Source organism: Hesperophylax consimilis, chromosome 14, assembly GCF_061612785.1.
Source record: "Hesperophylax consimilis isolate HC1 chromosome 14, BYU_Hcon_1.0, whole genome shotgun sequence".
NCBI classification, from domain to species: Eukaryota; Metazoa; Arthropoda; class Insecta; order Trichoptera; family Limnephilidae; genus Hesperophylax; species Hesperophylax consimilis.
Window position 1 is genome coordinate 26,311,799 of NC_142849.1, and position 13,246 is coordinate 26,325,044.

General features: G+C 31.6%; 1 protein-coding gene across 1 annotated transcript in view; it reads left to right on the top strand.

Annotated features, from left to right (window-relative positions):
• ChT (choline transporter) overlaps positions 1-11,118 on the top strand; it is a 75,508-nt gene extending 64,390 nt beyond the window's left edge. Inside the window, exon 10 of the mRNA XM_089639658.1 lies at positions 3,997-11,118. Coding sequence (XP_089495784.1) covers positions 3,997-4,375 — 379 coding nt within the window. The 3' untranslated portion in view covers positions 4,376-11,118. The remainder of the gene's footprint in view (positions 1-3,996) is intronic.
• Positions 11,119-13,246: the final 2,128 nt, after the last annotated feature.

The window sequence follows — 13,246 nt, forward strand, 5'->3', positions numbered from 1 at the left end:
GCGGGCTTTTAGCAACCGTCGGTCGGAAGTTATCCTATCGATACATTCTCATGCTCGCAATTTTAACGATACCGTCGCTACTTTGACCATAGACAAGGAATTTTAATCGTCGGTTGTTATATTTTGATCGTGCTAGCATATGTCGTTAAGTGCTCATTGATGACGTATTTTAACGATATCGTATTGCTATAGGGCTATATCGACTTCTCATGCTAAGGCCCCTGAACCAATATAACTCCATTATTTAAAATGCCGGTGATTTTCAAATTGTGGGAATCATTTTTGTTCCCTGCGATTGAATTTGCCCTATCAAATTAATCTCTAAAATAAAGTGGGAATCTTAACGATATATAAAAACAATATTTGCGACCCGTCTTAGTAGGTGGATATAAGGTCGACTTTGCCCTAGCAGGCCTAGAAAATCGATCTTCCGTAGGGTTTATTTAAAGTATTTCTGATGAACGTATTACTAAAATCTCAAACGTTTCTAGAGAGATCTCTCGGGAAGTTACAAATTCCTCGCCTTGAAAAATAAAATCTGGTGCTCACCGCTAATTTTATAGTTGAAAAATGTTTAAAAACAATAACAAACCGTTTTACATAAAACATTTTTTATGTAAGACGGTTTTTATTAATCTTAAATATAGCTTTGATATTTTAGTATTACGTTCATCAAAAATAATTAAAATGTAAGCGTCGAGCAAACCCCCGTTAATAGAGTCTTATGTCCCCGAGATAGTAGCTCCCCTGGAACAAGAAACATAATGAAAGTTTTATTTTTTTCATTTTTTATTATTTTTGTGTTTAATTTGTAGAACTCCATATTATTATTATTATTATTTAATTAAATTAAAATCAAATTCAATAATATAATTATAAGTTCTGCAAGTATTTTTTGTTTTTTTTTGTTATTGTTGCAGCTGTTTCGGCTTTCAATGCCATTTTCAAACTGTGGTTTTAACTACGTTTAGACGACTTATTTTTATTATTAGCGATAGGGGAAAATTTAAAAAAATCTACAGTTTCCTACTATTTAGTGGGACTATGACAACATCACCTTCTAAAATATTTTTTTTTACATGCCGTTATCACCGTAAAAATAATTTAAATTAAAAATAATATATATATTTTTTAAATTATTAACTTTTAATTTTGTTCATTTATAATATATTTTTGTTGTTTGTTTTTGGGGTGTTATGCCGTGTTGCGCTAACTCCTTCTTTAGCCGACGTTTCGGACAGCGTTGCAGTGTCCATCATCAGGGCAGATCCGGTAGATCCGAAGATGTGTAAACGCTGTCCGAAACGTCGGCTAAAGGAGTTAGCGCAACACGGCATAACACCCCAAAAACAAACAACAAAAATGCTTTTGGCCGTGAGAATCTAAAAACTTACCATTTATAATATAGGTGTACGTATATATTTTAATGTCTTTCACCAGGGAGATACTGAGAGTATCAGGAAAGTCAATAATTGAATCTGTATATATTACGTACTTATATATTATTTTATATGAATAAATTGTGAAATAACACAAATTAATTTTATTAAATAAAATTTTCTTGCGCACACCCGGATTTGAACCAGTGACCTCCAGATTCGTAGCCAAAGATTGTAACCACTCAGCCACGGAGGCCATTTGAATTCATCATACGTTCATGCCATTTTTACAGTCGTCGTAACAAATTCTATTATATTATCTTTGAGTCATCTGGAGCATCGGGTCCTTACACTCTTTGTCGCAATGTTTCTGACTAATATGTTAATGTCTTCAATCTAGACTCCATTATGCAATTTTCCGTACCTACATAAATCTAAAGTACCTATCTTAGATTTCGCAGCAATGTCGGTCACGCGTTCAGATTCTTTCGTAATTACGTTTAATTGATTAGTAGAACTAATGGGCAATCATTCTTAAATATTCTGCATCCGTGCAGTAGATGTGGCTCATCCAAACTTCATTCATGCTATTGCCCGCCTTCTATGGGCAAGCACGAAATGCGATTATTATAGACCAAATTTTACAGTCGTTCGATACTATGTCCAAAGCAGTGCCGGATCCATCTTAGATAATATAAAGTTCTACGTGTTCTGAAGTATATATTCTTGAAATAATAACTCATTGTTAACAACAAAACAATGTGTCTTTATTTGGACAAAAAAACACTTATAATCAATAACGAGTGTGTAAGACGGCCTTGAGGCTAACGTCCTCTCTAGTATGCTCTCACAATATCTCTTCTTCTCGAAACCATACGGCTCCATTTACATTGGTGCATATGATAGAGAGTCGTCTCTATATACTACCGACACCTGTCGGATAACTCTATAACATCTATGATCCATCTACAACAGAGCCATCTATGTCTCGTTGTTCGAACTTTCACAGTATGAAACCGCACGCACAATGTAGCCCATAGTGCCTACTTTAAATCGTATCTACGCAAATCAGCGGCGATCCGCTTTGTTACTACCTACATATATACACGCATAAGTTTCATTGGTTCCTCCCCTTGGATGGTCCGTGCAGTTTGACCAAAGGTCGGCGATAACCGGCACGCTTCCTTCTACCATCAATACCATACCATCATATCTCACTTGGTTTCTATTATTAATGGGATCTATCCTAGGTACCTAAGGTAGCAGAGTGATACTAAGAGTACCAGAATGATTCCTACCTACAGTATCATCCTGCTGACAGATCGTCATTCAGAATCAAAGCACTACTATAAATTGCATCTGTCGTTTTTGGTAACCAATTCTGTATAGCCAGGTACTTCTGAACCATCCTCTTTACATCTCCTATCATCTCACTTCATTCAGCATCGCTACCTACTCCAAGTGGGCTATACCATTGTCACACTATCTTCGGGAAATTGGGACTTTTGTGTGCAGACTTCACACATTAGGTATATTTATTTTATCAATGTCATCTGTAAACCAATAGTGTGAAAAGGATACTTACTAAGAGTATTCTGGAGACGATAATGAATAGTCACAACTTGCAAGCAAAGATACATCTATTCCGCGAGAAATCATAGCCAGCAATTATTTCAAATGATAGGAAATTCTGACCAGCATGTGTTCTCCGACCCTGGTACCAAGGAACAGAATTTCAATGAATTCTAAACAAATGTGCGGATGGGTAGTTGGGTTATCAATTTACACTCCTTTAACAAGACGAGTTATTGTGTAATAAAACATCAAACGAAAAATAATATGAACAGATTTTTAAATTAACTTGGGAATTCTCTTCGTTTAGGTACTATGCCTATTTTTACGGGTGGTTGGTATTAAACGGATGATTACTATTATAAGTAAAATTTTGCAATTTAAGTTCAGTTCTTGAAGGTTGAACTCACCGAAATGTACGCTTTTTCCATTATTCAATTTTATAAATGTTGCGCAGCTTTGTTACGTTACGTGTTACCGGCTTTTAGCTAGTTTGAAAAAATATTTCTAGATATATTATTTGTCAGTCGTTAATAATTTAAAATATCTTCATATGCTTCACCATAATAAGAAGTAATATGTAGGTAGGTAACCACTTTTTATCTGAAATTGCGTTCGCAGTTTGTGTCTTGGGTTTGAATAAAATATCATCCGGTTTTTCGGCGGAAAAGCAGACTTACAAAAATCGTTTGTGAAAAAAGCTTCCTTAGTGGATTGAACAAAGATTCTTGGAAATCTCGGAACATTTTTTCAGATTAATTTTAAGGAACTGCTTTTGTGGAAACATGTTTAATATTCACGAAAGATAAGGGGATGACAAATTCATTAGAAATATTGGTCTCTACTGGAAAGTTTTGAATTTGATTATGAGAAGGTATCTTGAGAATACAATTAGGAGATCGATGGGCCGCTTCGTGATAAGCATTTGAATCGATAGTATCTTGTCCTAGGTTCACAACACAACTTTCTAATACAGATTTTCTTCTACCCTTAAACTTCTAATAATGTTCTTTGTCTTCTAATTATTTTATTATTCTTTTCGCAGATGGCTCTTTACCACTGGTCGCCTGGCTCCTGGCTACGATTGGTTCCGCTGCGTCGTCAACATCCCCGAAGATATTCAGCGCGTCGGAGACAACTCGGAAGACGGAGAACAGATGGCAGTGATGACGACAGGAGCAATGGGAAGGCTCTACGGAGCAGCCAACACTCTGGTAGGACAAGACGAGATGAACGGAAGGGTTAACCCAGCCCTCGAAGCCGACGATGACCTACCAGCCGAAGAAGTGAAAGAAATTGGATCACATGCCAGGGGACCACCACCAGAGACCCAAAGAGGTGGTGGATCAGATTTAAGGTCCAGAGGAGCTCCTACTCATGGAGACACTGTCAGAGCTAACAAACAGGCTAATACTGCTTTTTAAACAAATTTGAAGAAACTGGCTAATATTGGACTAAGATCAGGAAACATATTTATAAAGTAAGATTATCTTCTGTCGTTTTGATTGGACATTTTTTATTAATGTATACCATTTCAGATTACATGTTTTGTGGATTAAATAGGACTTAAGGATAGTTGGAGCATCAATGTACAATGTTGAAGATAGATTGCAGGATTTCCAAAAAAATCAAACCACTTCATTACAAGTATGTCGTGAATCACCCTTTCCTGTATTTCTTTTGTACATATGTATCTTTTGAACGAATTTTGTTTAAAATAATTAAAAATGCACACAAAGAACACGAAGAAGATAATATAAAAATATCAAACTTTTTGTATTACTTGGAAAGGAAAAAACTGTGTTACAACATCTCAAATACTAAGAAATTCTGCACAGATTAGTTGTAGATCGATACCTTAAAGCGTAGGAATGTGTTTAGTCGGAGATTTAATGAAAACGATAGCAATGTTACGAGAGATGTGTGTTCACAAGATAGAAAGCTATTGTTCGTTTGCAATATTTGTATGATTTTTTATAATAAAGCTTTCTGTTTATTCATAAGTATTGCCACTTTTAAGAGAAGGGATATTAAATTTGGTGATTCAGGTCAATGAAAGCTAAACAAGTTTAAAGGAAAAATGACTGCTTTCGGTACAACTAAACAGTGTTTGCAATTTGGTCAACCCCCATATTAAGTAATAATGTTGTTGTATTGTAGTACTAGCAGTGAACTGTATTATTTTTAGGACATATGCTAATAGATACTTTCACAAATCATGATCAGTTTATTTGGTAGATCAAATATACACGGAGATAACTTCAAAATAAAAAAAATATTGCTATTTTATTAAAAATCTCTTCAAATTATTCGTAGTCTTGTCAAAAATAGGGTTGTAGGCCATTAACGAATGAATTAGGAACCAGGAAGCGGCACAAACTCCCGTTTTCAACACGATGAATTTGAAGAGATTTTCAATAAATCAGCATTACTCATTTTTATCCGTGTATAATATCTCCAAGACTGGTACTTGCTTTTACTGTTCGCTGTATCAACCTGCACGGTCTCCGGTCGTATGCTTGATTTCTCGATTCTCACAGAAAGAAAAAGACAACAACAGTATAATTTGATGATACGCAAGTAACTATTTTAGCGATGAACCACAGCCATAAATATATAAGTTCATCAATAATCTTTTTTATGATACCATACACCTGCTACCGTGATGAAAATTTGGCAATCTGCATCTTGCATGAGATTTTAAAACCATATATAATAAAACATGCAATTTAAAATAATGCATAAAAAGTTTACCAAGATTGAAATGCCGGAATGAAAATGATTGCTTCCGTTATTCTAATAGAACTCCCGGTTCATTGTATTATTTGCTAGAGACAAGAGACATCGTTAGAATGTTGGTAAACGGATGTTATTAAGAGACGGTATAAAAAAAGATTTACAGTAATTATCAAAGCATTCATTGTAGAGTTCAATGTAATTGGATAATTATAGAGAATGATTCGATGAATTAATTTCATCTCAAATTTTGTAGAAATTGTGGATTCTTCGTAGTGTTGCTGTTGCACATTTGACCAATCTACGCTAGTCGACTTGTTCCTATGCTGCTGGTTATAAGGAATTGATGTACGGAGAAAACTTACTAGTATAAAATATTGCTAATTTATTAAGAATCTGTTCAAATTATTCATAATCCGGTTAAAAATGATACCCTTGACGAATGAATTGATAATTTTCCTGTTAAACTTTTAGTAAAAAAATTGTTATATTGCGATTTCGTAAATGTTCAAATGTATCATTATATTTTCGCATTTCGTCATTTATATACTGTGAGCACGTGATCCGATATGTTAGGAATGTACTAAAAGTTTAAAAGGAAACTGCCTGCAATCCCGTTTGAAACCGGATCGGTGTTGGACAAAAGATAATTAATTTTGATAAATGTTATAATCTAAGGCTTTCAATTAATTGATATGATTAAATTTTCTTTGTTCTCGATGAAGCAATTTTGTAACAAAGGATATTCTAAGCAAGAAGTGGAAGACTCACCGCGTAACAGAAGGTTGGTTAGCATAATACTTCTAAAGAAATTAAACAAATGATTATCGTCTTTAATAACTGAGATTTTCCCTATCACTAGTTAGTTAACCGATTTTTTTTCCATTTTTCATAAGGTGGCAATACTTTTGTTTGAGAATTGTAAAATTTAGATTTTGTAAATTTTAGCGAGCTGAGCTTGTGTGTGTAAATAGGATTGTCGTATGGATTATATTTAATACACATACAGAACTGGCAAAAATGCTAAATCGCTTCGTAAAAATAATGGAATAATGGAAGAATTTAATATATACGTACCTTTATGTGTAAATGTTTATGAAAATCATACATATCATCTTTAAAAAATAGCTAATAGGGAAAATGTTAATGTTTAAAATGTAAAAAAAAAGTATTTGATGGGCTTGAAAATGTAACGAAACATATCAAAATATAACTCTGAAATTATCTTATTAAATATATATTTTAATGCTTACATAATAATATATATATATACATATACATTATACAATTTTTAAAAGTTATCCATTGTCTTGTGGATATTTTTCTTAATTTTTGTCCAAATATAAATGTTATAAAATGTTTAAAATGTCGACGTATTTAATTATTTAAAATTGTAACTTGTTTCCAAATTGTGGAAGATTTTTTTTCAAAACATAATAAGTTAAAAAAGCTATTGTGTGAAGCTGGAGTCGCAAAAATTTGGACCCATGGCCCTCATTTACACAAAAACATACTCGTGCGTGAATTTAAAATTTGGACGCATGGTCTTCATTTTCACAAAAACATGCTTGTGTGTGAATTTAAGAAATTCGTGGAAGAAGGCAAATAAATTTCTAAAGAAGTTTAAAAAATACATTTTTGTGTACATCACTTTATTTGTGGTAAAAAAATAAAATGTAGTTTCGTGGAAAAATTAAATTCTTTTTTACTTTCTTCTTGGTTACCCTAAATACACAACACAGAAAGTGAGTAAGATGGGAAAATTAAAAAAATATATTTATGTTGAAATTTATACCTAACAACAAACAAAGAAGATTTCACTAGATAAACACATTTTTTGTATTGGGGCCAATATTTGACCTAAAGAAAATATGCTCTATTGAGAGATCCCTCAAAATAACCCAAAATGAAAACATTTTACAAGTAAACCTCCCTTATCTTTCTCTATCTTTTGCTCCTCTCTCTGACATGTTTTTCTTTATACTTAACGTACTTAATGAATGGAAATATATTTTTATTTGATACTCAACAATTAATTGATACATTAATTTGAATGTAACGAAGTCATTTGTTCACAAATGTAAAAAAAATCAACACGTAAAAAACAAAGTTTTTTACTATAATTATAATTTTAAAATATAATATCTACATCTATTTAAAAAATGGTTTTACTGCGTTCAACCGACATTTATTTCGTATATTAACAGCTGTAATATCATCCGATTTGAGAGACAAATGATGGCCACGAAAAGTTGATTGAATGACGGGAAGTTTCTAATGATTTCATTCATTCACGAAAACGAGTCATAATCAAATGGATGTAAAATTTAAAAAAATCTCATTATGTAAAGTGGTGTATACGGAGATATTGTAATATTTTTAAAAACATTCCACCACAAATTTAAAAAATCTATACTTGTTGCTAAAAATATAAATTATATATTTTACCTATAATATTCTTGGAATGAAAAAAAAATATTGGTGTAAAAAGTGTATTTAATGTATCACTGTATTAGATAGACGCTTTTTCATAGTTATCACTAAACTAAGTGAATTAAATTAACATGTACATGATTTGGAATCATACCTACACCTGTCGAATTATTAATTTAGAAAATGCATTCTGGGTGTTCTGGGTGCTTCAAAGTATTTGGTAAAATATATTTTACCTTAAAGTTTATATGGATGTTGAATGTTCAAAGCGCTTTATTGTAGAGGAGAACTTTCTAATATTTTTGATTCTTAGCTTCGGCTATTTTTACTAACCAATTTTGCTGAATTAAAAACAAAAATAAATAACTAAAATCACGGAGAACTTTGAATATTTGTGATTACTGGTTTTGTGGATTATATTTTATTTGAAATAAGAAGCACATATGAGTAGATGGAATCCTACCTTAATTATTTTACAAATACAGTACAAGCCAAATGTCATTAATATCAATACATATTTAAAAAATTAAATACCCTTTTACGGTTCTAATTTGTTTCAAAATTAATTACGTGGTATTTTGTATATACTCTTTTATTAACCAAGCTTCTCCTTCCACGCCTTTTTCCCTTTAGCCTCATAACATACCCTAATAAGGGATGCCTTAGTGCGATATTCACGTAAAAGTTTGAAATAATATTGATTGACTGTATTTCAAATAACATCCCAAAAAATATTTTATTTATTACGGGACTTTTATTTATTACGGGACTTTTATTTACTACGGGACTTTAATTTATTACGGGACTTTTATTTATCATGGGACTTTTATTTATTAAGGTAATTTTATTTATTACGGGACTTTTATTTATGAAATGTTGTTAAAACACCAAAATCGCATCAAAGAAAAACTTATTTGATGAAAATTAAAGTTTATTTAATGCTCACTGGGTAAAAACAATGAAAACTCATGTTAAAAAAATCTTAAAGATTTGCGCACTGGCACGTTGCATTTATTTCATCGCATATGTTTAAAGGATGTCTTGGAATATGAAAGAATTAAAACTGTCTACATATCCACGAAAGATTTATTAAACTTTTAAGTGGATGTGACTTTTGGCCCAACTGTGGAAATGTTTAAGACCTGTCAAGAGGTGCAACATAATATCTTTCATATTTGTAATATTCTTGAAAATGTTACTCAATTTTATAGCTATATAATTGTAAATTCGTGCAGTTTATTGGCTATTTATGTTTGATTTTATCAAATACGTATTATGGAGTACCGCAAGGGAGCGTACTAGGACAGATATTATTTCTAATATACATCAAAGATATCTGTAACCTAAGAACAGCGCCCTTGAGGTGATTTTGCACAAAAAAGGCGCTATACAAATCATCCAAATTATTATTGTTATTATCATAATGACTTTCGAATATAAAATGTAGTGACAAATAATTTTATGATTTTTATCAAATACTTTTATGAGGTTGAAAACAGCTGGTTCTCAAAAAAATCTTCTTATGTGAATTTTCGAAGTTGCTGTGTTATTGAAGTTTGATTAGAGATAGTCGATAATGTAATAATTAATTATAAAACATATCATCTTGACTAGACATTAAATGAAATGTTAGAAATATAAAGCTTTTCTGAATGTTTAAATGTTTCACAATCCATTTATAATAAAATCATATGACAAATAACGGCCTAAAGTCATACATTTATACTTTGCAAAATCTCAAATCATGCATTTAAAATCACGTAGTTACCTCAAGCACAAATCTTGATATTGTGAAACTGAATGTATTTATTTACTATTTTATTCCACGTTGAAAAGGCTATTAATACATTAATACTTAAACCCTTTGCTTTCAAAATACATATCATTAAAATAAAAACATTTAAAAAAATATGAAAGTTCGTGGGATGCATTCATAACAACAATTGGAAATTAAGGAAAAAAATATCAAATATCATAATAATAAAAGAAATATCATTTTAGAAAGATGCCTGCACAAGGTTCTATAGAATATATATATTTTTTTGTTATTATAAATACTTGACATACCTACTAGTGTTACTGTTATCCAGTTAGTTGAATCTCAAGTTCTTACCCTAATCACAAAAACGTTCGATTTTGTGACATTCTGAACATTTTTTGTGCTATGTATATAATACATGTACAGAAAACATCATCTTCAAATTATTTATTTTCCACAAAGTTATCGCTTAGTTTCGGATGAATCATTTATTTGAAAAACATTAATTGTAAACAAATTTATCGCCATCATTTATTTATCTTTTTTGTTTCCATGTCGTTTTACATATTACGAAATGAAGATGAATTTTAAAATGTTGGCAGTTGATCCAAAAAAACTTTTGAAAAAAGGCAAAGAAGAGAAGGGACGAATAATTAGAGACAACAGTTCATATTGAATCTTTTGGAAAGTAGACATGCGGTGGGAGGGTTGTGTTTGCTCTGACAATTTAACGAAAGATGTTAAGTAGAATTGGCTTTATTGATTCCCGCTTGTGCACAACCCGGATACATACCAACCGCAAGTCAAACAGTTGAAATATTACACGTGCGAACTGATCGTTTTTACAGCTCGTTCTTGTATTCATCTATCCCTCTTACAGCATCCACAATCACTGTTTTTTTTAATTTAAAAAAGGTATCACAGCGCCCCGAAGACTACAAAAAAACAGGATCAAAGGGAGTTTTTCAAATAAACGATTCATTCCATTTAATTTTGTCTTCAGATATTAATTAATATGTCAATTAATAATCATATTTCGTACTTCCATAAATATCAAACATTTTATGATTTATTTTTTCCATGTTCTGCTCGAGTTCTCAGTTCATCTTGTATGTGAATGTGAATTGCCGTTTGTAAGTCGCATCCTGCAAATGTCAAGTCTAAGTGTATCAAAGTGTACGATATGTGTATTAATTATATATTGAATATTATGAAAGAATAGTTATTGTTGTTGATCTTCGAAACTGTAGTAGTAAGAGAAATACATATCAAATATATACTCTTAATATAATATCTACTAGAATGTTTGAAATTTGTGTTTTATTTGTAAAATCCCCACATCATTGCAGCGTCTTCATAAGTCTATGGCTGTTATGTTAGGTGTTTTTTTAAATTTTATTTGTAAATAAATTTAGTATTTTTGTGAGTTGGTATTTATTATTAATACTAATAACTATTATTCATTAATTTAATTTATTGGGATAACTTTAAAAAATAACTTTTGAATATATTACCCATCAACGTAATTTTAATCATCGAGGAAGAAGATTATTATAATAAATCTAACTGAAACATGGAAGAGAAGCTTACAAAAAATTATAACAGTCACAACTGGGAATCGTACCCAGGATCTCAGTAATCGATGGATTTATTAATATTATCTTCTTCTTCAATGATTAAATATTTATTAAATTTAAATTAACGCAACCAGCCAACTAAGTGGTCTGTATAGCTAGTATTGCTGGGAGTACAACCACAAGCTACAAAGGCTGTACATATAATTTTATTAAGGCGATGCCATACGTAGTTATGTAAAATCATGGGGTTTTGGTTTGAAATTTTGGTCGCCTAGAAATGTTTCAGATGCTCTAATTAAATACTGCGAGTAGAATACATATTGGCCTTTAAAATAATCGAGTATTTTTCAGATAAGTCTTTTTATAATCCCAGATAAAAATAATGAATAAGGCCTGTGAAAACTGCTTTAAAGTTCAAAATCTCCTACTTACAAACCCATTTTTGGTTATGACTTTATTGTATAATGTGACAAATTAAGTTATTTATAAAATGATCGAAAAAAATTAAATATTTATGCCTGAACATCCACAAAATAAAATAAAAGGCACTTTTTTCCCATGTTTTTTTCTTACATAAATCAAAACAGGTGGATAGTGTTAAGTGGGAATTTAAATCTTCTCGTATCTACGTAAGGGTTTTTATTGATAGCGGCTCAATTTAAAATATTACACGACGCAATGCATCGCCTTAACTACAATCAGATACGAAAAACAGGCCTTAGTAAAAATATTGGAAATTGATTTAAAATTTTCTATTTCACTCTACATTCATATTACATATATAAGATGATTGATGGCAAAAGTATGGTCGATGTTTTTTTAAATTTTTATTTTGAAGACTGGAGATCTTTATGAAATGACCCAGAGCCGGCCCTATGCGGGCGAAATTAGAGTAGACCGAATTGTCAATGCGCAAAGGCTCTGATAATACCTAACACTACACAACAGTTCTAACACGTCGCCCTTGAGATAATTTTTCACAAAAACGGCGCTACACAAACGAATAAATCATCCCTTATTATTAATTACAGTCACTACCTAACTAATTTTGACAAGGGTCATTCAGGGCCGGTCCTGATGATGACTTAAAAAGCTTGCAAATTTTTAGTTTACATTTAATTTTTTTTACAAATTTAGTTTTATACAAAGTCGCAGAATGTGAAGCTGACAGGTTTCTGACTTTAAGAATATGACTGTCTAAAATGGTGAGAATTATGTTTATATTTTGGTAGAAAGCAGTCACTTTGTGGTTTGACATATTAATTGAAATTAAACAATAACTTTGTTTGTAACCACAATTTATATTTATAAAATTAACTGGTTTAAAATTAAACAGTTTAATTTTATACCCTGAAGATGCTTGTGTTAAGCGAAACCAGGCGGTGTTAAAAAAAATTAAAATAAATCATGGTTACAAACAAAGTTATTGTTTAATTTAAAAGAATTATGTTTATTATTGGATTCTGTGAAGTCTGTGATCCTTCTTAAGTCATGTGGCAGACCATTGCAGGCTGTAGATCCTGACACTCCGAAAACATACTCACCAAGCTTAGTATCTGGTGAGAGCTTTGGTTCCTTCAACCTTCCGATACCTGATGACGATTCTGACCTAAGGGTTGACTTTTTTTATGTGAATACCAATTGGGGTATGTTGTGAGGCTGAAGGTAGTGGGAAGGGGAATGAGATGGAGAAGAGGAAGGTGTGAGAGTTCCTGGCTATTCAGATCTAGTCACCAAACATGGCTAAAGTCATTTCAAGCAAAGTTTCAATTCTGAATTGTGGTCTCACA